The sequence below is a fragment of the Kogia breviceps genome, chromosome X (assembly GCF_026419965.1).
Source record: "Kogia breviceps isolate mKogBre1 chromosome X, mKogBre1 haplotype 1, whole genome shotgun sequence".
Lineage (NCBI taxonomy): Eukaryota > Metazoa > Chordata > Mammalia > Artiodactyla > Physeteridae > Kogia > Kogia breviceps.
Genome location: NC_081330.1, coordinates 106,630,864 through 106,657,578, shown reverse-complemented (window position 1 = coordinate 106,657,578; position 26,715 = coordinate 106,630,864). Strand labels below are relative to the sequence as shown.

Here is a 26,715-nt window from a genome sequence, read left to right as displayed (position 1 = left end):
ATCAGAAAGACAACACAAAATATCAATGAAACTAAGAACAAGTCCTTTGGAAAGATAAGCAAAATGGACAAACCTTTAGGTAGACTCACTAAGAAAAAAAGAGAGAGGGTTCAAATAAATAAGACCAGAAATGAAAGAGGAGAAATTACAACTGATACCAAACAAATATGAAGGACCATAGGAGACTACTATGAACAATTATATGCCAACAAGCTGGACAACCTACAAGAAATGGATACATTCCTAGAAACATACTATCTTCAAAGACTGAATCATGAAGAAATAAAAAAATATGAATAGACAAATTACTAGTAAGGAGACTGCATCAATAATCAAAGCACACCCAACAAACAAAAGCCCAGGACCAGACAACTTCAGTGATGAAGTCTATCAAATATTCAAAGAATATTTAATACCTGTCCTTCTCAAACTCTTCTAATAAACTGTAGAGGAGCAAGTGCTCCCAAGCTCATGTTATGAGGCTAGCATCACCCTGACACCAAAACCAGAGAAGGACACCACAAAAAGAGAAAATTACACACCAATATCCCTGATTAACATAGATGCAAAAATCTTCAACTAAGCATTAGCAAATAAATCCAAGAATACATTAAAAGGATTATACATCTTGATGAAGTGGGATTTATTCCAGGGATGAAAGGAAGCTTCAACCTCTGCAAATCAATCAACATGATATACCATGTTAACAAGATGAAGAAATCATATGATCATCTCAGTAGATGCAGGAACAGCATATGACAAAAATCAATACCAATCCATAATAAACATTCTCAACTAACTGGATATAGAGGGAATGTACCTCAACATAATAAAGGCCATTTTTGACAAACCTACAGTTAACATCATAATGAAGAAAACTGAAAGATTTTCCTCTAAGATCAAGAACAAGACAAGGTTGTCCACTCCCCCCACTTATATTCAACATAGTATTAGAAGTACTAGCCTGAGCAATTAAGCAGGTAAAAGAAACAACAGGCACCCACACTGGAAAGAAAGAAGTAAAACTGTCACTATTTGTGAACAACATAACTTTACATATAGAAAACCCTAAAGACTCCACCAAAAAACTTTTAAAACTAATAAATTCAGTAACTTAGCAGAGTACAAAATCAATACACAAAAATCTGTTGCATTTTGATACACTAAAAGTATCAGAAAGAGAAATTAAAAAAATAAACCCATTTACAATTTCATTAAGAAGAATAGAATGCCTAGGAGTAAATTTAACCAAGGAGTTAAAGAACCTATACACTTAAAACTGTAAGACACTGATGAAAAAAGTGAAAAAAACACAAAAATATGGAAAGATATTCCATGCTTATGGATTGGAAGAATTAATGTTGCTCAAATGTCCATATTACCCAAAGCAAACTACAGTTTCAATGCAATCACTATCAAAATTACAATGACATTTTCCCCAGAAATACAACAAACCATCCTCAGATATGGATAGAATCACAAAAGATCCTGAATAGACGAAGCAATCCTGAGAAAGAAGAATATAGGTGGAGGCATCATGCTCCCTGATTTCAAATTATACATCAAAGCTATAATAATTTAAAGAGTGTGGTTATGGCATACAAACAGACACATAGATCAGTGGAACATAGCCCAAAAATAAACCCATGTATATATGGCCAATTAATCTATGACAAAGGAGCCATGAATATGGGGGGAATGACAGGCTCTTCAATTAATGGTGTTGGGAAAACTGGACAACTACATTCCAAAAAATAAACCTGGACTACTATCTTTTACCATATACAAAAATTAACTCAAATTGGATTAAAGAGTTGAATGTAAGATCATAAACCATAAAACTTTGTAAAGCTTCTGGATATAAGTCTTAGCAATATTTTTTGGATCTGATTCCAAAGGCAATTGCCGCAAAAGCAAAAGTAAGCAAATGGGACTACATGAAACTAAAAAGCTTCTGTACAGTGAAGGAAGCCATCATCAAAATGAAATGGCAATCTACTGAATGGGAGAAGATATTTCCAAATCACATATCTATATGGGGTTAATTCCAAAATATATAAAGAACTCATACAATTCAGTAAGAAAAAAAAACTAACAATCTGATTAAAAAACGAGCAGAGGATCTAAATAGATTTTTTTTTCCAAAGAAGACATACAGAGAGTCAAAAGTCACATGGGAAGATGCTCAATATCACTAATCATCAGGGAAATGTTAATCACCACAATGAGATACCCCTTCACAGCTGTCATAATGGCTATTATCAAAAGGACAAGAAATAACAAGTGTTGACAAGGATGTAAAGAAAAGGCAACCCTAGTGCACTGTTGGTGGGAATGTAAACTGGTGCAGTCTCCACAGAAACCAGTTTGGAAGTTCCTCCAAAAACAAATTAAAATAAAACTACCATATGATCCAGCAATTCTACTCCTGGGTATTTATCCAAAGAAAATGAAAACAATAATTCTAAAAGATACATGCACCTGTATGTCCATTGCAGTAGTATTTACAATAGCCAAGATATGAAAACAACCTAAGTGTCCCCTGATGTATAAATGGATAAGGAAGATGTAATGTACACACACACACACACACACACACACACACACACACACACACACACACAATGGAATACAACTCAGCCATAAAAAGGAATGAAATCTTGAAAATTGCTACAACATAGATGGACCTTGATGGTATTATGTTAAGTGACGTAAGTCAGGCAGAGAAAGAGAAATACCATATGATTTCACTTATATGGGGAATCCAAAAAAACAAAACAAAACTTACAGAGAACAGACTGGTAGTCGCTAGAGGGGAGGGGTGCTGGGGTGTGGGAGAAATGCGTGAAGGAGGCATTCAAGAGGTACAGACAAAGACAAATACCATATGATTTCACTTATATGTGGAATCTAAAAAACAAAATAAATAACAAAATAGAAACAGAGTCATAGATACAGAGAACAAACGAGTAGTTGCCAGAGGATGGGGGCAAGATAGGGGAAGGGGATTAAGAGGTGCAAACTTACAGTTATAAAATAAATGAGTTATGGGTATGAAATACATAGTGTGGGGAATACAGTAAATAATAATCTTTGTATGGTGACAGATGGTAACTAGACATCATGGTGATCATTTTGTAATGTATAGAAATATAAAATCAATATATTGTGTACCAGGAAGTAACAGAGTTTTGTAGGTCAATTATACTTTAAAAACAAACAAACCAACCCAAGGAAAAACGATCAGATTTATGGTTATCAGAGTAGGGGGTTGGGGGAGGGGAAATTGGATGAAAGTGGTCAAAAGATACAAACTTTCATTTTTAACATAAACAAGTACTCAGGGATATAGCATACAACATGATTAATTAACACTGCTGTATATTATATATGAAAGTCGTTAAGAGAGTCAACGCTAAGATTTCTCATCACAAGGAAAAAAATTTTTCTTTTGTTTTTAAATGAGATGAAAGATATTAACTAAACATATTGTGGTCATCATCTCATGATGTACATAAATCAAATCTTTATGGAGTACACCTTAAACTTATATAGTGCTGTATATCAATTATATCTCAGTAAAACTGGAAGAAAAAAATAAAACGCCAATGACCAATAAAATGCAAAAGAAAAAAAAAAGTTGGATTTTTTTCCACCTAGTGTGGTATCAAAATTCTGCCTGAAACATCTCAATCTCAGGATTTTTACTGCTGGTGATGATGCATGAGGTGGAAAGAACATCACTTGATTTTCGAATAAGTGATTAAGCTTCCCAAAACCAAAGATGTCACAAAGAAAGAAAACTACAGGCCGATATCACTGATGAACACAGATGCAAAAATCCTCAACAAAATACTAGCAAACAGCACATTAAAAGGATCATACACCATGATCAAGTGGGGTTTATTCCAGGAATGCAAGGATTCTTCAATATACGCAAATCAATCAATGTGATACACCATATCAACAAACTGAAGGAGAAAAACCATATGATCATCTCAATAGATGCAGAGAAAGCTTTCGACAAAATTCAACACAAATTTATGATAAAAACACTGCTGAAAGTAGACATAGAGGGAACTTTCCTCAACACAATAAAGGCCATATACGACAAAGCCACAGCCAACATCATTCTCAATGGTGAAAAACTGAAACCATTTCCACTAAGATCAGGAACAAGACAAGGTTGCCCAGTCTCACCACTCTTATTCAACATAGTTTTGGAATTTTTAGCCACAGCAATCAGAGAAGAAAAAGAAATAAAAGGAATCCAAATTTGAAAAGAAGAAGAAAAGCTGTCACTGTTTGCAGATGACATGATACCATACATAGAGAATCCTAATGATACTGCCAGAAAACTACTAGAACTAATCATTGAATTTGGTAAAACAGCAGGATACAAAATTAATGCACAGAAATCTCTGGCATTCTTATAAACTAATGAGGAAAAATCTGAAAGTGAAATTAAGAAAACATTCTCATTTACCATTGCAACAAAAAGAATAAAATATCTAGGAATAAACCTACCTAAGGAGACAAAAGACCTATATGCAGAAAATTGGAAGACACTGATGAAAGAAATTAAAGATGATACAAATAGATGGAGAGATATACCATGTTTTTGGATTGGAAGAATCAACATTGTGAAAATGACTCTACTACCCAAAGCAATCTACAGATTCAATGCGATCCCTATCAAACTACCACTGGCATTTTTCGCAGAACTAGAACAAAAAAATTCACAATTTGTATGGAAACACAAAAGACCCCGAATAGCCAAAGCAATCTTGAGAACAAAAAATGGAGCTGGAGGAATCAGGCTCCCTGACTTCAGACTATACTACAAAGCTACAGTAATCAAGACAGTATGGTACTTGCACAAAAACAGAAATATAGATCAATGGAACAGGATAGAAAGCCCAGAGATAAACCCATGCACATATGGTCACCTTATATTTGATAAAGGAGTCAAGAATATACAGTGGTGAAAAGACAGTCTCTTCAATAAGTGCTGCTGGGAAAACTGGACAGCTACATGTAAAAGAATGAAATTAGAACACTCCCTAACACCATACACACAAAAATAAGCTCAAAATGGATTAAAGACCTAAATGTAAGGCCAGACACTGTCAAACTCTCAGAGGAAAACACAGGCAGAACACTGTATGACATAAATCACAGCAAGATCCTTTTTGACCCACCTCCTAGAGAAATGGAAATAAAAACAAAAATAAACAAATGGGACCTAATGAAACGTAAAAGCTTTTGCATAGCAAAGGAAACCATAAACAAGACCAAAAGACGACCCTCAGAATGGGAGAAAATATTTGCAACTGAAGCAGCTGACAAAGGATTAATCTCCACAATTTACAAGCAGCTCATGCAGCTCAATATCAAAAAAGCAAACAACCCAATCCAAAAATAGACAGAAGACCTAAATAGACATTTCTCCAAAGAACATATACAGATTGCCAACAAACACATGAAAGAATGCTCAACATCATTCATCATTAGAGAAATGCAAATCAAAACTACAATGAGATATCATCTCACACTGGTCAGAATGGCCATCATCAAAAACTCTAGAAACAATAAATGCTGGAGAGGGTGTGGAGAAAAGGGAACACTCTTGCACTGCTGGTGGGAATGTAAATTGATACAGCCACTATGGAGAACAGTATGGAGGTTCCTTCAAAAACTACAAATAGAACTACCATATGACCCAGCAATCCCACTACTGGGCATATACCCTGAGAAAACCATAATTCAAAAAGAGTCATGTACCAAAATGTTCATTGCAGCTCTATTTACAATAGCCAGGAGATAAAGCGACCTAAGTGTCCATCATCGGATGAATGGATAAAGAGGATGTGGCACATATATACAATGGAATATTACTCAGCCATAAAAAGAAACGAAATTGAGCTATTTGTAGTGAGGTGGATGGACCTAGAGTCTGTCCTACAGAGTGAAGTAAGTCAGAAAGAGAAAAACAAGTACCATATGCTAACACATATATATGGATCTAAGAAAAAAAAAGGTCATGAAGAACTTAGGGGCAAGATGGGAATGGAGACGCAGACCTACTAGAGCATGGACTTGAGGATATGGGGCGGGGGAACGGTAGGCTGTGACAAAGTGAGAGAGTGGCATGGACATACATACACTACGAAACGTAGAATGGATAGCTAGTGGGAAGTAGTCGCATAGCACAGGGAGATCAGCTCGGTACTTTGTTACCACCTAGAGGGGTGGGATAGGGAGGGTGGGAGGGAGGGAGACGCAAGAGGGAAGAGATACGGGAACATGTGTATATGTATAACTGATCCACTTTGTAATAAAGCAGAAACTAACACACCATTGTAAAGCAATTATACTCCAATAAAGATGTTAAAAAAAGTGATTAAGCTTGTGCTACTGACTACATTATAGAAAAAATAAAAAGAATGTGGGAAATGAAAAAAAAGAGGTACAAACTTGCAATTATAAACTAAGTCATGAGGATGTAATGTACAGGATGGTGACTATAGCTGACAAAATTACATTACAAATTTTCAAGTTGCCAAAAAAGTAAATCTTAAAGGTTCTCATCACAAGAAGAAAAGATTTGTAACTTTGCATAGTGACAGATGGTAATGAGACTTGACATGGTGATCATTTCACACTGTATGCAAATGTCAAAACTTTATGCCGTACACCTTAAACTAATACAATGTTATATGCCAATTATGCTTCAATAAAAAGAAACCAAAAAAAATGAATTTGTTTTGCAAAGAAGTCTGACATTTATCTTTTGAAATGGCAGGCGAGACTAACTGTCTGAGTCAAGTTCTCCATCTACCAAGGAAGCATTTGAAATGAGAACGTACTAAGGAGTCATGGGGTTTCAGGTATGAAAGTTTAACTTTTTTTTCATTTTAAGAAAATAGAATCATTATCATAAATGTGACTGCTTTATATCTGTATGCCACATGTTTTTACTATATGACTGTAATTTTTGAAAAAGCTTCAGCACCTTCCAAATGAGTTTATTAAAAAATTATGTAATTAAGATGTAAATGTGTATCCTTTTCATTTGACCACTAAGGGGTCTAAAAGTATATCATTAGCAGCTTAGTGTTTCAAAAGATCAAGAAAGAGTGATAAATTATCATATAGACAAAGAAAAACGCCAGATTTATATCTTTTTTTTCCTGTTGGATCTCAAATTAGTATTGCTTCAGAGTTTTATGGAAAATGCTTCAGATAGACTCAGTAAGCTAAGCCATCTCCAGAACACTCAAGCTTTCTAATATGACAAGGATTATCTAGAAACCTTGCCAAGTTCTTTATCTTATGATATTTTAATGATTTTATGGTGAGGCTAAAGCAAACATATCTCCTTAGGTGACATATTCAATGACCTTATGGAGACTCTGGAATTTTGAGTTCATATGTGGCATACTTTTGTAGTTTCACCTCAGTCAGTTATAAATTATAGTCAGAATTGTTCAAATTCCCTTCATGTATAGCTCTACTCCTTTGTGCACCATTATGTTAGCATTCCTCATTATATTTAGAAACCTACTCTACTAATATGGGATGAATTGTGTCCCCTCAACATTCATATGATGAAGTCCTAACCCCAGTACCTCAGAATGTGACCCTATTTGCAGACAGGACAGTTAAAGAGGTAATTAAGGTTAAAAAAAAAAAAAAAAAAAGGTCATTAGGGTAGACCCTAATCCAATATGACTGGTGTCCTTATAAGAGAAATTGGGAGACATGCATGTACAGAGGAAAGACCATCTGAAGACAGCTATTTACAAGACATGGAGAGAGTCCTCAGAAAAAAACAACCCTGCCAAAGCCTTGACCTCAGACTTCCAGCCTCCAGAACTGTGAGAAAATAAACTTCTGTTGTTTAAGCCTCTCAGTCTGTGGTATTTTGTTAGGCCGCCCTAGTAAACTAACATATCCATTAAACTGGATATGAACAACCAAATATATTGTCCCTAGCATTAAGAGAAGGATAACAGAATGAAGCCTGGATCATTTTCATGAATCCTCTACATGTCCCATGGATGTTTTACCATATTTTATACTTTAATAGATCATAAATATTTTCTGGGCTTTTTTGTTTATTTATGAGTACTTATGGTTGAAATTGCCATCAGTAGGTCATATATATAGAGAGAGACAGATCATTCAGGACTTTCTCTGTCTTTATCTTAGGAGGGAAAAGGAAAAGTTGATACTGCTCTGGCCAAAACTGCTGTCTGTCCCCAAGAATGCATTCTCTCTTTCTTCATTTTAGTATAAGACCTACTCATCATTTCAGCAGGACACACTGGCTACCCAGCCAGATAGAGACCATCTTTTGTCACCCTCCCTGAAGGCTAGATATGACCATGTGATTAAGATCTGGCAAATGGAATTTTGGCTTATTTCTCATAGCAGCCCAGCCTGCACCTAAATACATGATTGTCATTGATCCCAACTAAATTATCACATAGAAATATAATGTTTGTTTGGGTGATAAGGGGAAATAAAAGGCCGATGTACCTTCTAATCTGTACCCTCTGTACACTCACTACTCTAATAATCTCACAATATATATGATCCTGAACTAATAACTACAAGTAAATATCTTATCTCTAACAACAAATCTATTCTGAAAGGGAAGAAAAAGACATTTATTCCCTACTGTTTATCTGACAAAATTTGTATGTAACAAATTTTTACATCTACTTGTCATCTGAATCTACATAAAGAAAATCAGTTTTCAATTTTGATCTCATTGTATGACTAAGTTTTTACATAATGCAATTAAAGTTTCCCAAATTTGGGTAATCTAGATAAGGCTTCTTGAATTAAAAATAAAGCACAGATCTCTTAAACATCTAGTTAACGCAGGCACATGTTTGTTATTTAAAAAAATGAGGGGGCAGAATGTGTGCTATGATTTATTTTTTGCTAAGTGCCCAAAGGCTTGGCAAAGTTTAAGGTGAAAACGCATTATTAATATCAACTATTTACTTTATATCAACACACTTTTAAGTAATGCAGTAATATATCAACTGAAAAAGAAATATTAAGCTATTAGTGCCTTGACCATGAACTGTAGAGAACAATGATGTCTGACTGGCTGTCAGAGAAAACAGCAAGAATCTACCAGCTGAGGATTAAAGGAAATCCCGTGATGTTTGGTGATGGAAACGATAGCGGTCATACAGACCCCATGAGATTTTTTCTATGATTGCGACATCAACAATCTGCCGATCTTGCGAGTCTGTCCTGCCCAACTGTCTGCAGTCTCTGCATCTTTGCCTTCCTCGTGGCTGTGGGATCCACCTGAATAGTCTCTCTTAGGCAAGCTAGGGAACATGGAATCTCATCTTTGGACTGACTTTCTGACTAATGATGTATATATTTTTAAGGATTGATGCATATATTTTAAGGATGTATGTATTTTTATGAACATTTTTTTTTTTTTTTTGTGGTATGTGGGCCTCTCACTGCTGTGGCGTCTCCCGTTGCGGAGCACAGGCTCCAGACGCACAGGCTCAGCGGCCATGGCTCACGGGCCCAGCCGCTCAGCGGCATGTGGGATCCTCCCGGACCGGGGCACGAACCCGCATCCCCTGCATCTGCAGGCAGACTCTCAACCACTGCGCCACCAGGGAAGCCCCCATGAACATATTTTTATTCATGACCTACCTAATTCTAAACAAGCTTTGGAGAGACACTTGCTAAAGCTTCCCACTGGCTTTATTGTAATCCTGAAATATACAGTTAAACTATTGATGAATTTTTGAGGAACGGCAGAATGAAGCACAATAATATTTATGACTCTATTATTGTTGCACATTAATAGTTCCTTGAAAAATCATATTGCTGTATGTTTTCATGTATGCTAAAAATAACCTTCAGTGATACAGGTTTTACCTTTCCCCAGGCAACTTCAGAATCCAAATTACTAGGCATTCCTTCAACTGCTGATCTCTTTGTCAATTCCATATCTGTAGCTGCCAGCCATTCTGTCAAGGCATTCATTTCCTTTCGCATCTTACGGGACAACTTCAAGCATTTCTCCAACTGTTGCTTTCTTTCTGTTACCTGAAAAGAATGATAATAAAATGTAGTTTGGTTTATTTTTCAATTCAAGTTTATTAACTTTAGCTACTTAATTGGAAATTTCATATTTTTGCCATTTTAATATAACCTTTTTCTTACTTTTTAAAAATAATATTTTAGAAAAATTATATATTCTGAATATTAATAGTGAATAAGCACAGTCTAGGGAAGATGAGATTGTTTCTCCAAAAGATAGTGTCCTGCATCAGGTAGGAAGAAAAGCTATTATCTTCTCTAATATAAATAAAAAATAAATTATGGACAATATTTTTAAATAAATAGAATGATATAAATCAAACTGAAGATATGACATGTTTCTTTTAGAAACCCTTCAGTCATCTGTCAAAGAGATGGGCAAGAACATTTACAAATGAGGCTTGCCCTTACTGGTAAGGAATCAAACTGGGCAAAGAATACTATTTCTCTCCAAAGGCAAAAATATTTATAAAGTATTTAGAATAGCCAATTTTATTGTCATTGCAACTTTAAAGTGTCTCACTTTTGCACAAAAACAACACAAATAATAGGTCACTTCCTCCTTAAATATACATTTATTACCCAAAGGGGGCAGCAAAATTTGATACCATAACAAAATTTTCACTCTCATTAATAGAGAAATCATGACTTGATCCTGTATTCCAGTTCTCAGTGTTTAAAACTAAGACCCTCAAAGTCAATTTGTTCCATGTTCTCACACAGAGAATGAACAAATTTGTGTTTCTCCACCACTTTTCCTGATGTGCCTACATCTTGTGAGTTGGTTGTTTGAATAAAAAGCCCAGAATCTCTTATCTCTTGTTGATACACACACACACACGTGTGTATATATATATATGTATATATATACATATATATACACACACATACACATATATATTCTACAAACAACATAACAGTTCAGCCATAAGCGTGAAAAAAATGCCAAAGACATCTTTAAAGAATTTTAAATACTGCAATGAAAATAAATACCCTGGAACTTTTAGAAAAATTCCAAATACTCAACAAAATTTGTTTCTTTAACAGAGGTGTGCGTACATTAAAAAAAAAAAGTTTAGTTGCTGAGGCTGCAAATTCAATTTTTTTTTTTTTTTTACAGATTTTCCCTTCTATTCTTCCCTTCAGGGAAGTGAAAGCATCTGCCATTTTGAGTGCAAGGATTTTACTTGTATGTGGGAGAAAAAATATACACCTTACGGTGTGTTCCTATTCAGTTATTTTTTCTATGAATTATTGGTAGAAAAAGAATTCTAGATTCAATATTACAAAGAAATTCTATCTTCCCAGAGCTAATGCATTATTGATTTTTATTCTATTTTGTTTATATCCAGATAAATAGGTTTTAATAAAACAGGAGACACTGTCATCTTAAGTAAAATTGAGTTTTACACTTTTTTTTTTTTTTTGGTGGAAAAAGGATACATTTAAAATAGTGCCACCCGCAGTAGAAATCATTATTTCATGAACGCTTAAAAATGTAAATGAGAGGCTTCCCTGGTGGCGCAGTAGTTGAGATGTCCCCGATGCAGGGGACACAGGTGCGTGCCCCGGTCGGGGAAGATCCCACATGATGCGTAGCAGCTGGGCCTGTGAGCCATGGCCGCTGAGCCTGTGCTCCGCAACGGGAGAGGCCACAACAGTGAGAGGCCCGCGTACCGCAAAAAAGAAAAAAATGTAAGTGAGGCTGACATGAGTATTGAGGCTTTGAGTATGAGCATTTGAGGCTAAAATGAATATTGCTATTTATGTATATTGTAATATAATAAGCATATAGGAACTGTAAGTATTATATCTAGGGTGCTAGGTGTAATATCGCTCAATAAAATCAAATAGATATAGATATAAGAAACTATTTTTATTCATTGAACAATTAAGCTAAGTTGGTGATATTAACCAAACTAATAAAATCGTGTTAAGACAAGTGTCATGCTCTGAACTGAAATGTCCCCAAAATTAATAAATTGAAGCCCAAGCTCCCATGTGACTGTACCTGAATATAGTGTTTGGAAAGTAATTAAGGTTAAATGAGGTCACAGGGTGGGACCCTAATCAGATAGGATTGTGGCCCTATTAGAAGACGAAGAAAAAGATATCCCTCCATCCCTCTTATCCTCTTCTCCCCTTCCTTCCCCCACCCCTCCCACTCCCCCTCTTTCTCCACCATGTGAGAACACACAGAGAAAGTGGCCATCTGCAAGCCAGGAAGAGGGTCCTTATTAGACTGACACCTTGATCTTGAACTTACCAGCCTCCAGCACTGTGAGAAACAAAATGTTCTTGTTTAAGCCACCTAGTCTGTGGTATTTTGTTATGGCAGCCTAAGCTGACTAATACAAAAAAGTAATATATATTGAACTGAGGCAAGTAAAATGATTTTAATTCTGAAGACCATTAAAATAGAAGAGTTTGTATATTTATATAAAAAGAATCATACATTAAGATATCCTCTGTTTCCATAAAACAAAACCACTATTGTTGAAGGTGCTTGGAAGATTTAAATATGAACAATTTTTCCTCAGAAAAGGAATACATGACTTCTGCCATTTTATAATATGATATTTGTACATATTCCCTTTATCACTAACATTTCTAAATCTTTATTTCAAAATGCCTGCCCCACATTTTTGCTGTGTTCTGTCATGCTTTTAAAGCTAAGTATGATTTCTTAGTAATCGTTCATTTTGCTTTATATTACTCAGTGCCAAGTGGTTAAATAAACACACACTTCCAAATATACATTTTCGGGGATAAATAGGTCTTCACATCATCATAAGAATCAATCACTCCTTAATAATAATCAACTCAGGGCACTAATAGTCTTCTAATGTCATTTTTATTGTTTTAAATTCAAAGTGAGTTATTCTACATTATGTTAAATTTACTCCTGCAAAGGCAAAGATTTTGTGCAAATTCTTCAAGGCAAAGAAAAGGCCCAGACAATAATTTATATTTGAAACAGCTAATTCTCTTTTCAAAACTTTAACTTAGAAGGTTTTTAAAATATAAAAATAAAGACTATCAACTAATATGAATGGTGATTTTCAGATTTTCATTTGAATCTAAAACTCACTTTCTCTCAGTGATAAGTAATTTGCAATTTGTAGCTTCAAGACATAACCTTCAATCTACTTCCAGGGTGCAATATTAGAATTCTGACTCTGCATGGCTACTTCTAAAATATGGGCAAGCATTTACATTTGTGTCTAAGATGAAGTGACAATTTTCTCATTGATGTTGTTATATTCAATAAAGTTGGGAACCTGAGCCGTAAAAACAGACTCTTTTCTCCCCACTGGTCTCAGTGAAGCTCTTTCTATGTAGAATGTATCAACTCCACTGTACCTAAATGTAAGTCCTAAATATAAGTAGGTATATTAGTTTATAAAATTACCAGCCTTTGAGTCATCACAAGTAAATATAGACAATGAAAAGAAGGGGCAAGTTTAGAACAAAGAAACCCTTTTAGAATTATCTGATGGACCAATGAAAATCTCTCTGAACTGTACATATTTTTTAACGTAGACTAAAAAGAAGACCCTCGCTGATTAATTACTGTTTCTTAAGAACTACAAATTGGAATTTATCTCTCTATGTATGTATATATGTACGTATCTACGTATCCAGGTATCTATCTATCTGTAGGGAGTAAATGATTTAGCCTTCCTAAGACATTAATTGTGCATAATTACTGTCTCTTACTTTACAATATATAAGGAATGTGGGAAGTAGCCAGTGCTTATGGTTTCAGCATGCACACACCTTTGCTCCCAGCTCATTATAATGCAATTTCAAAGCCGTTACTCTTTCATCAAGCTCTTTAGGGTTTTCCGTCTGCTTCTTCTGTACAATCTGACGTCCAGTTTTGATCACCATTTCCACTTCAGACTTCACTTCACTCAGACTTTTATACAAGTTCTAAGTTAAAACATAAAACAAAACAGAGTAATAAGCAATAGTGTCTAGTTCATACTATTATTAATAAAAAGAGACAGGAGTAGAGATCACCTAAAATGTTATTCTGTGGTTACAGTTTTAATGGCGTAGCATTTTGCAGCTGTGGTCAATATATAGCTTTTGCATTTTCTGTTGATTTAATGCTTCTATTTGTAATTATATGTACACATAAAGACACGCATATTGTGTAGTTATACTTAACCAAAGTAAGGGTACATAACACATATATTTAATTCTTCATTCCAAGTTTATAAAGATCATTTCTAAAAGTTATATGATTTCTACTGGGTTGGTCAAAAGGTTCCTTCAGTTTTTAAAGTAAAAATGAAAGACACATTTTTCATTTTCACCAAGAACTTTATTGAACAACACATTCACTGTTTTGTTTCACTACCTTCTGCCATTTTTCAGGCAGCTTCATAATTCCATCTTCCCAAAATGTCTTATCTTTTTGAGCAAAGAACTGTTCCAGGTGGCTTTTACGGTCTTCCAGGGAATTGAAATGTTTTCTCTTAAGAGAATTTTGTGAAGACTGAAATAAATGGAAATCTGAAGGTGCAATGTCTGGTGAATACAGCAGATGAATTAGAACTTCCCAGCAAAGCTGTTAACAGTTTTTGCCTGGTCATCAAAGAAACATGCGGTCTTGCATTATCCTGATGGAAGATTATGCATTTTCTGTTGACTAATTCTGGACTCTTTTTGTCAAGCGCTGCTTTCAGTTGGTCTAATTGGGAGCAGTACTTGTTGGAATTAATCGTTTGGTTTTCCACAAAAATCTCGTAATACAGGACTCCCTTCCAATCCCACCATATACAGAACATCACCTTCTTTGGATGAAGACCGGCCTTTGGCGTGGTTGGTGGTGGTTCATTTCGCTTGGCCCAAGATCTCTTCCATTCCACACTGTTGTTGTACATTATCCACTTTTCATCACCCATCACAATTTGTTTTGAAAACAGAACGTTTTTGTTACATTTAAGTAGAGAATCGCATGCGGAAATACAGTCAAGAAGTTTTTTTTCGCTTAACTTACGTGGAACCCAAACACCAAAGCAATTCACATAACCAAGCTGGTGCAAATGATGTTCAACGCTTGATTTGGATATTTTGAGTATGTTGGCTATCTCCTGCGTTGTATAACATTGATAGTTCTCAAAAAATGTCTCGATCGCTATCAACATCAACTGGTCTACCCGACCCTGGAGCATCATCCAGTGAGAAATCTCCAGCACGAAACTTCGCAAACCACTTTTTTTTTTTTTAACATCTTTATTGGAGTATAATTGCTTTACAATGGTGTGTTAGTTTCTGCTTTATAACAAAGTGAATCAGTTATACATATACATATATGCCCATATCTCTTCCCTCTTGCAACTCCCTCCCTCCCAACCTCCCTATCCCAGCCCTCTAGGTGGTCACAAAGCACCAAGCTGATCTCCCTGTACTATGCGGCTGCTTCCCACTAGCTATCTATTTCACGTTTGGTAGTATATATGTCAATGCCACTCTCTCACTTCGCCACAGCTTACCCTTCCCCCTCCCCGTATCATCAAGTCTATTCTCTAGTAGGTCTGCGTCTTTATTCCCGTCTTGCCCCTAGGTTCTTCATGACCACTTTTTTTTTAGATTCCATATATATGTGTTAGCATACGATATTTCTCTTTCTGACTTACTTCACTCTGTAGGACAGACTCTAGGTCTGTCCACCTCACTACAAATAACTCAATTTCGTTTCCTTTTATGGCTGAGTAATATTCCATTGTATCTGTCACATCTTTTTTTTCCATTCATCTGTTGATGGACACTTAGGTTGCTTCCATGTCTTGGCTACTGTAAACAGAGTTGCAATGAACATGGTGGTACATGACTCTTTTTGAATTATGGTTTTCTCAGGGTATATGCCCAGTAGTGGGGTTGCTGGGTCGTATGGTAGTTCTATTTTTAAGGAACCTCCATACTGTTCTCCATAGTGGCTGTATCAATTTACATTCCCACCAGCAGTGCAAGAGGGTTCCCTTTTCTCCACACCCTCTCCAGAATTTATTGTTTGTAGATTTTTTGATGATGGCCATTCTGACCGGTGTGAGATGATGTCTCATTGTAATTTCGATTTGCATTTCTCTAATGATTAATGATGTTGAGCATTCTTTCATGTGTTTGTTGGCAATCTGTATATCTTCTTTGGAGAAATGTCTATTTAGGTCTTCTATTTTTGGATTGGGTTGTTTGTTTTTTTGATATTGAGCTGCATGAGCTGCTTGTATATTTTGGAGATTAATCCTTTGTCAGCTACTTCATTTGCAACTATTTTCTCCCATTCTGAGGGTTGTCTTTTGGTCTTGTTTATGGTTTTCTTTGCTGTGCAAAAGCTTTTAAATTTCATTAGGTCCCATTTGTTTATTTATGTTTTTATTTCCATTTCTCTAGGAGGCGGGTCAAAAAGGATCTTGCTGTGATTTATACCATAGAGTGTTTTGCCTATGTTTTCCTCTAAGAGTTTGATAGTGTCTGGCCTTACATTTAGGTCTTTAATCCATTTGGAGTTTATTTTTCTGCATGGTGTTAGGGAGTGTTCTAATTTCATTCTTTTACATGTAGCTGTCCAGTTTTCCCAGCACCACTTATTGAAGAGACTGTGTTTTCTCCACTGTATATTCTTGCCTCCTTTATCAAAGATAAGGTGACCATATGTGTGTGGGTTTATCTCTGGGCTTTCTATCCTGTTCCATTGATCTATATTTCTGTTTTTGTGCAAGTACCATACTGTCTTGATTACTGTAGCTCTGTAGTATAGTCTGAAGTCAAGGAGTCCGGCAAACCACTTTTGATGTGTTTGTTCAGCCACAGCACCTTCTCCATACACTGAACAAATCTTTTTTTGCGTTTTTACCTTTCTTGAAATAATAAAGCATAATATGCTGAAATCGTTGCTTTTTTCTCCCATCTTTAATATTAAAATGGCTACACAAAAATTCACCAATTTTGATGTGTTTCTTTTAGATGCATGTTGATATGACAACTGTCACAATACAATCTAACAAAATTGTTTTGAATGAAGTTAAACACAACTAAGTGCTAGTGGAGCCATTTTACAGTAAAAACCAAACAAACTTTTTGGCCAGCCCAACTTTTTAAATGTTACAATTATATAATTCTAGCTGTGAGTTTGGAAAAATTCATTTACTCATTTCCCAGGTATTTGTTGAGTGCTTGCTTATACCAGATAGTATTTGAGTCACCAGAGAATCAGTGGTGGCCAAGCCAGAGACGTTCAGTGTTGTTCTCATGATGCTACATTATAGTCAGGATAAAACATCTAAATTTCCAGACCATAATTTCAATGTACATTAAATCGTATATAAGGAGGGAAGGTAATTTTAAATGTTATTAATTATACAAATTAATTTTCTTAATGGGGCTGATTAATTAACTATAGACTGATATAAAATATCATGTAAAACTCACATGTATATCACAACTATAAAGAACACATATATTGGTTCACAGTAGTATACTGCCATAACAAATCCTCATGAAACAAATGTCATAGCCTTCCCTTGTAGTTATTTTACTTGGAAAGACATGTGCATTTGAATGTATATATATATATGTATGCATGCATACATGGACATATGTATATGTCTGTATGTATACATACATATGTAATAGTTTACTTATACATTGCTGCATTAAGCTGTTCAGTGGTGAGTCTGAATGACAAATATTTATTTTACTGGTACTAAGAAATAAAGTTGCTAGTAGGTAATTGCTGTTATTTGGGAGTCAGGAAAGAAATTAGGTTTGTTTTTTTCTTTTCAGTTTAAAATCAGTGTTTAAAACAAAGCATTTTGTAAATGCTAAGCAATTATCCTATTCATTAAGGCTACATCCATAACTATTTCCACCTTAATCCCTTCTTTGATGATTCCCTGATGTTATTATTCTTTTATTAATAATTGTGAGTTCTTTCTGAACTTTCCATATGATTTTTAAATTCATTTACTTCTATCTTAGGAATTATATCTGGGTATTCAGAAATATTTAAATCATTAATTATCACACTGGGACTGAATTCTTGAATTTTGGAATCAGAGATACTTCCAAATGATTTACTATTTAAATTTTTTTAACGTCAATTATTTACCTTTATGAGGAAAGCTCACTCAAAGTACTAAATAACCATTTACATCATATCATTCAATAGACAGATAAAATATTTATCATTAAGAAAGGAAAATAGTCTTTATATTTGCTTGTGTCCATGTTTGTAAGACTTTTTTTTTAAGGCCACGCCATGTAGCATACAGGATCTTAGTTCCCTGACCAGAGATAGAACCCATGCCCCCTGCATTGGGAGCATGGAGTCTTAACCACTGGACCGCCAGGGAAGTCCCTGTTAAGACTTTCCTTAACAGAACAAAAATTACTTGAAAGCAAAGGCCATGATTATAGTAATATGTAAGAGAGCATCTTAAGTAATGAAAAAATACAGAAGTTGTAAAGAAAATATATCCTTATGGAAGAACGACTTGAATTGGTCCTGACATTTAAACCAGAACCAGAAACAGATTGAGTAAATACTTTGATCTGTTTCCTCTGTACTGAGTCAGGGCATAGTAACACCTGGGTGCAGGTAGGGTTTTTTATTTTTCCCAGTTCATATTTAGTAGCAGACAAGTTTTATGAGGTACCATTAGAGACCTGTTCCTAGAAAAGAATGAACAGCTCTCCCTTTGTGAATATACTTACCCATGATGATAATGTACGTGGGTCATTCTGCTTTAAATTTTTTTTAATGTAAGATGAAATATGCTCCCATGTATTCCTAATGTTACTTATCTAATACCAGCTAATACATAAAATGATATTCAAAATTTCTGTTGGGCGTGAGAATATTTATAATAATGATGCCACTGAAATGCAGCCTGTGTTATTAAGCTATGTTACTGAATAAAAATTACTCCATAATTTTTCACAAAGAAAATTTTTGTTTAAAAGAATGATATTTTCCCATTCATAATGATATGACTGAAATGTACCCAAGGGTTTCTTTTTCATTTATGTTATGGAGTAGAAGCAGGAACAATACTTAAACACAAAGTACTAAATAAACTTTTTTCCCATTAATGTTAATAGCACTCAGTGTTTTTATTTTATGTGAATCTCTACCCTGATACTCCATAGTACACATACATTTATAATAATACTTATATTACTCTAGTAGATGCCCTCATAATTCAGCTTTATGTTATCAGAAGAGTCATCTGACTTGATGAATTTTCAATAAGCGGAACAAAGAACACTGCTCAAAATCCCCGTAGTGAAGATTTCCACTACAGGCTAATAGTCGGTACCACTTTATTCTGTCTTTGTGGTCTGGCAGAATTTCACTGCATATCCAGCCCTGATAATTAATGGAAAGATACTAGGCTTTGGAGTAACCATGCCTGGATTGGAATTTTGCTTTTGCCTTTCACTTGCTGTTTGTCTTTAAATTCTCTCATTTAATCTGTGGCATTGAGAATTAAAGGTGACTTGTGTGGATCACTTAGCTTCATTGGCACTCATTTCTAGAATTGTTTTTATTACTGCAGATACTGCTGTTGTTGCTGTTTCCAGACTAACATATTTCTTTCCAGGATTTCCATTTAAAAATAATGTCAAAGTTCCATAAGAATTAAACAAAGGCAATTTCCTTTATATTCTGCACAGTCCTTGAAAAATTATAGACTCAAAGAAGACATTTTCAGAAGAGGTATTAAGTGGCTACTACTTCAGTAATAGTTCTTGTCTCTCAATACACCTCTGTTAATTTTTGTTCTTATATCAAATATTGTTCCTTATTCCAATAAGGAAAGTCAAGGGGTAGCTGCGTATTTGCCATCTGAAATACATACCACACAATGATTTAACTGTGACTGTACTACTTCCTGTTCAACACTCTTTGTTTCCAATGCAGGCAAGTGCATCTTCACTTCATCTAAAATCATCTTACTTTCCTGTAGACGCTGCTCAAAATTGGCTGGCTTCTGGAATAATCGAAACTTCATGGAAACATCTTGCAATTTTTTCTGTAAAGAAAAAGCACCAATTTAATTTTGCCTTCCAAACAATAACCAGTCATATTCTTGTTAATATATCTTCCTTTATTCTGGAAGATATACAAGAATAAAAATAAAAACAAACTGAAGAAACCCTTTTTCATTTGTCCAGCACAAAGAATACATGCATTTGGGAGAAGAATTCAGTAATTGTTCTTAATGTGATACTAAATAAATGACAATTTATTAACCTATTTTATCCTTAAAAGGTACAATTCAAAATAGTCTATATCATTTATATATTATTTGTAGTTTTCAACTAATGCCCTTAATTCCAATTTGCTAAGAAGCAAGTTATCTAATATAGATTATATTTTAATATCCAACTAAAACAAGCTCCTTAGTTAATGGAATAATACATACCTGTGTCACTTCAATTTGGGATAGTAACCTTTGGGCAGCTTCCGTTCCCTGGTAATGTTTCTTCATTTCTTCTAAACTGATCTCATGACTTGTCAAATCAGATTGGATTTTCTGTCGGGAGGAAAGCATTATAAGTCAGCATGCTCTGCAAGTTACTGCAAAGAACAACTCACCTTCCAAGAAAATGGAATTCAAAACTCTCTCAAAACATTATTACAATGTAGCCTCTTTCAAAATGACAATAAATTGACTTTTTTACTTATCAAAAGTTATCAAAAATGAAATAACTTATCTCCTATTGGGCTTATTAATAAAAATAAATTATCCTTTTGAATCAGTGATAATGAATAGCTGTTTCAGATATAATTTTCAGTAAGAAGTATCTATTTATATCTTATATGTGAAATTTATATTCTTTTATCTTTGTATTTACACTCAAAGCTGACCAAAGATGTTAGCCTTTATTTAAAAAAAGCCAACTATGGCAGCGATAAGGCATAATGAGAAAGTTGGATGTGGACAATATTCCTTAATAATGATCTTTACTCAGAAATTCTATGCCATATTTCAGTTAAATTTCAGGGAAGCTATGCATCTAGGAAAGGGAAGCTAAATGTCTCGACTGGCCTTGCTTTTTGTCTGATACATACTTAATAGCTTCCTACAGAGACTGATTTTTAAACTTTAAATAAATATAAAATATTTGTATATTTTCTAAAATTAGTAAGGACATTTTTGATCAAGTGGTATTTAAAAGTATGTCTGTATTTGACTTATACACTTCTGAGCCAGTTACGGGAGTGGGTCAAATCCGGTAGTGTGCAGAGACAAAAACAATAAATTCATTCATTTCTTTCTACCAGATCCAGCAAAAATTAGCTACTGGTCAAATTATTCTAATTTAAAATTCAGTCATTGTCAGATTATTGTAAATAAGAGAAAAAGAAAATGATTAACTTATACCATAGGGCCCATAAAATTTCCATGCAGAACTATTTGTATAATGCATATTAATATAACCTAATTTACACCAATTGGAGTCAATTCTGACACATATTATTAGAAAATAACATCAGTTTCCTTAGCAGTTACCACAGAGAACTACAGCCCTGAAATGAGTAATGAGAATTATTCCAAGAAAATGGGTTAAGCGGTGAAGGAGTTTTTCAGAATACAAGGTTATAAATGTATAGATACACCTTAATATTATTCCTTAGCATATTGATCCTAATAATTATAAAGGCAAAGTAATTACAAATTATTTAAGTAATTAGAATTCTGGTTTAAAATGAAGAAGAGCAAAGAATCCGCCTGCCGATGCAGGGGACACGGGTTCATGCCCCGGTTCGGGAAGATCCCACATGCCATGGAGCAGCTGGGCCCGTGAGCCATGGCCGCTGAGCCTGCACATCCGGAGCCTGTGCTCCGCAAGGGGAGAGGCCACAACAGTGAGAGGCCCACGTAAAGCAAAAAAAAAAAAAAAAAAAAAAAAAAAGAATTCTTCTATAACAGTATTTAATTTTCTATTTGTAATTTGTATAGTTTTTCTTTTCTTAAAGATTGCCCCCTCAGAGCTGCCTGCAGTAGCATAGCATTACAAAAGAAAACCAAAATAACTTAACTGATCGTTGAAACACAGGTCTTCTGATTATTAATTCCACATTTTTCCAGATAAGCGATATTGTTGTCATGACTTATAAACAACAGGAACAACAATAACTTACAAAAACACACGACCAAAAACTTAACTTTTATCTGTCACAAGGGGATGTGAAGGACCATGTAACACGTGAAAGGAAAGTTTGGCAATTTAGAAGTTTCAATGCAAAGAATTACATGGACTTTGAAATGTTCATATTTATATCAAGCAGTTACATAGACTGTTGAGAGGATGAATTTCTATACTCTTAGAAAGGTCACCACTATTGAAATCATTAAAGCTGAAAAAAATGATGGTTGAACATCATATAAAACTGAGATTTTATCATAATTTATAGGCAGCATTTCTAGAAAAATTCTCATATCTGTAGTATGATTCCAATAGGACCAGAGATCAAAATTTCCTTATAAATTGAGTATATTATGTATGAAAGGAGCACAGGGGCTAAATATATTTCGTAAATTAAGGATAACCATGTGTCCATGCTACAGAACTTCTCAGAATATTTTATATATTAATATGTATTAATATCCAAGAGGGATACAGTTCTTTGCTCAAATTATCCTTTTGCTTTTCTTTGGCAATGTGTATCACACAAGTAGATTTGGGAAGAACTATCTCATGTACTTAACGTACATATTTAGTGATAACAATTCAATTCATTATTAACATTATAAGATAAAAATGGACATCTATTTCCAATTGATTCTACTTTGGGAAGGCTGTATAACATGCATCACACTTATACTTAGCTAGCACCTTTAAAAATTGATTCCACAATTCTTGCTTTCAACTGATAATTCATTTTTAGCTTGTACTTAGGATATACTTTACCACCTACTTTATTTAATGTCATCAGATTATCATTCTGGAACTACATAATTTAAAAATCCTTATCACTTTAGGACAGGCTTATTGTGAAATAGATAAGTGATTTGTTTAACTAACAGTATTATGGAAAATTATAAGCAAAATGGACAATCTCCCATTTACAAATTCCTCTTTAAAAAAAGATGAATATTACATTGTCTTTCCTGATACTATAATCAGACAATGAAAAAAATAACATTTAAAAAACTTTTTTAATGTAGAAGAAAACACTGGGATTGGAAGAGTTCATCCAAAGGATAATGATTTCCATAGTTGGCTACCGGATTTCTAAGGTCTGCTAAAGATCTAACGACTGTACTATTTGAGTTCTATATTCACCTAAAATATACATCTACCAGCATATGGATGATAAGTGTTTGAAGAAAATAAACAACTGATCTTGTGAAACTGTCAGCTTCATACAAAATCAGTAATTTGTAAAAGACACAAAATGAAAGTAAGTAGCAAATGAGTGCTGCTGACTTAGAATACCCATGTATGCTCTAAAAGGGGTTCTCAATCCAATACTTCTCAGGATCACTACATGTTTTTCATAAAAGTGAAATAACATAAAGCTAATTATATCGTCATGCCCTTACCAAAAAAAGACATTTGACAATACAGCAATTATGTTCATAACTAGCACTACATATTGAAAGTAGGAAACAACAGTGGAAATGAATATAACCATTTTTTCCATTAGAGATGGTAAAGGGCAAATTAGAAAATGAAAAATCAATCAAACATTAATGACATTTCCAACACAGCATTTTACAATTAACTGAGCAGAGAGCAGGGCTTTTTATCATGATTTACCTCAGCAGACCATTCTCATATATCAAATTAATGACAGAAAATGGCAAGCAAAATTAAGCTGTAACTGTCTAAAGTATTTAATGGAAAAAAGGAAACTTTGTATCAAATAATTATTGAAGCTTTTCTCACATCAAATAAAGAAAATGACTCCAAAGAAAATAACTAAAATATTTCAGAAAGAAAAATATTAGATGTCAGGTTAAGACTACAAATGGAGAAATTTAACACTGTTAGACGAGTAATTTTTAAACAGACAGTAATTTTGAAATTGCATCCTCAAGAAGGGGAAATGGCCACATACAACACATATTCTAAAGTTAAAAGAAGAAAATATACTCGAGGATCTTGGATACTTTGTACTTTTAAAACATGTGGAACATGAAAAAAATATAATCTTTCACATCTTCTGCAACTCTTGCTTGTGATTATTTCCCACAGGTATTAAACACGTCAAAATCACAATAACAGTCATTCTATATTGGGGAGTAATCAGTTCTATATAGTAATACACAGAGGCAGCATTTCAGTGTTAGAACAGATTTAAAATTCATTGCATTGTGTTTACCATTATATCTATATTGCTGGGTAAAAAGAAAGTATGTGTTACGGTTATGTGGAGTTTAACATCGGAGCCCAAATATCTATAATAGCTCTCCATTTTCTTGTTCTGTGATTAAATTATTTCATTATTACATAAATCCAGAATGAATTTCCCTATGCAAGTTTATACTGTCTAATTCATAAATCAGTGAGGTAAGCTGTAAAGTTAGACTGTTTTTGAGTCGTTTGGCAATCAAATGTGCCTATTTCCACTATAAAAGTCTTTTTTATTCCATAATGAAATCATAAACTTAATCTGATAGACCAAAATCTGTATTTAGGTCTTTATTTTTTAAGCACGGATTTTGAGAGTTTGGAATGTTTACATTTAAATATGGCCGAATATATTTAAAGTGAGTTAGAAGATTTAGCTTAAATAAATACAGGAAGACCTCAGTTATGAATTATTTTGATGCGCAGCTAATGCAATCATCTTAAATTAACAGCCATCTTTAGTAAAAAGAAGATCCCTCTTTTCTGTTTATTGATACTCATTTCTCTTTATTGACATTCATTGGGATGGAAGGAAGAAATCTGGTCTGTAGCGAACCTGGAATACCCAAAAGTCCTAGCTCGATAAGCACAATACAGGAGCACTTTTCTATGATGATTATGAAATCCTCTCCTTTGATGGTAATTTGTTTGTTTCCTAAATTGTTCTTTTTTTCCCCCTCTACTCATGAACATAAATCTACTATGTGGGATATGAGGCTGCAAAAGATGGGCTCAGGAACCTGCCAGACAAAAGAAATAGAACAATTTAGCTATTACAATCACTGTTAAGCAACCCCACTGCTTCTAGTGGTAATATGAGTAATGGGGTCATACCCTCCTCTATAAAATGTGCACCATCAACACGTAATGATGCGCAGCATTTCAACAGGTACCCATGTGAGACTGTTCTTACATATCGGAGATTCAAAATATGAGATTACTGGAAAAGGGAAAAAAATTACAGATTGAAGTATCTGTGTAATCTTAAGAATTACAGACATTTATGTGGCTATTTAGACACAGTCATCACAGCTCCTACAATGATTTAGAGATACATACAAGGTAACTGGCGCATTAACATATGTGGAATTAGGGGGAAAAAAAGAAGAAAATAAGAAAACTAAGCCAAGTTCATCTTCAAACATCCATACTGAAAATTCTACTTGTCTAAATTAATCCATTCATGTAGGAGCTCTCAGCTATATTTTCTACTTTCTCTCATTTCCCGTAAGAGTAAGCAAACAATCAATATAGGAAAGTCACCAAAGTCTGACTTCCACCCCAACTCCCTCCCAATGAAATCTTGTCACAGCCATAGGTGAGAATGTCAAACAGTGGTGAGAAGTATGACGTGAAAAAAAAGAGACTGCAGCTACTCAGCCATTACCAGTAATGAACTATCAAAAGTTCTCAACCTTAGCTACATATTAGAATAACTCAGGGTGGGGAGGAGTTCCGAAAAATTCTGATGACTGAGTCCACCTAGAGATTCTGACTGGATTGGCGTGGGGTGCAAAGCTGGGTACTTGGATTTTTGCTTCCAGACCTTAGGTGATAAAACTAAACCTCTGTGTTTCACAATGTTCTTTAGGAAAATTAAATAGAGTAAACAACTCTATTCATGCCGTGTGCTTCTCTGCAATTATCAATTTGATGATTTTATTCCGTAAAGTTGTTTCGAAGAAACACTCATAGGGCTTTTTATATTTACTCATGCTATTTTTGAAATATGTCTTAAATTTTTGATTTGTATATCTAGAAGATAAAATTTCTATATCTAGAAGAGCTTTCTCTATTTGCTTTATTCTATTTGGATCAATAAGATGTCATCTTAATTTTGTACTTTAATAAAAACCTCTCTTTAAATATGCTGGCATTTTGATGCTGTAGTCATATGATTTAAGAATTTGGTTTGGTTAAGAATTATTTTTTTGAAATAAAATACTTGAGTCAGCGTATACTCTGATATTCTAACAGTATGTAGTTTTATTGTCTAAAAGGTTAAACTTTACTCCTGTAAGTTCATGACACTAAATAAAAAAGTAAAATATGTTTAATCTGATTTAGAATCAGAAGACCCAATTTGCTCATTATGACAGATAACTGGTCAATGAACATGCAGAGGCAGTAGGAAGCTCATTGCTGCCCTATAGTCCTAAATGCAAATAGAATGCAAGGAAGTGCCTTGCTCTACATCTACTTTTACATATAATAAGAGTATACCTGTCAAAATGTTTTACA

The 26,715-nt window shown here is 34.3% G+C and overlaps 1 protein-coding gene across 17 annotated transcripts in view; it reads right to left on the bottom strand.

Moving 5' to 3' along the window:
- DMD (dystrophin) overlaps window positions 1-26,715 on the bottom strand; it is a 2,551,447-nt gene that overhangs the window by 1,287,987 nt on the left and 1,236,745 nt on the right. For all 17 annotated transcript variants that reach the window (XM_067023689.1, XM_067023685.1, XM_067023692.1 and 14 more), the window contains 4 exons: window positions 20,535-20,645; window positions 19,968-20,141; window positions 13,873-14,028; window positions 9,928-10,098 (listed from right to left, as the gene is read on the bottom strand). In XM_067023689.1, the coding sequence (XP_066879790.1) occupies window positions 9,928-10,098; window positions 13,873-14,028; window positions 19,968-20,141; window positions 20,535-20,645 (612 nt within the window). The remainder of the gene's footprint in view (window positions 1-9,927; window positions 10,099-13,872; window positions 14,029-19,967; window positions 20,142-20,534; window positions 20,646-26,715) is intronic.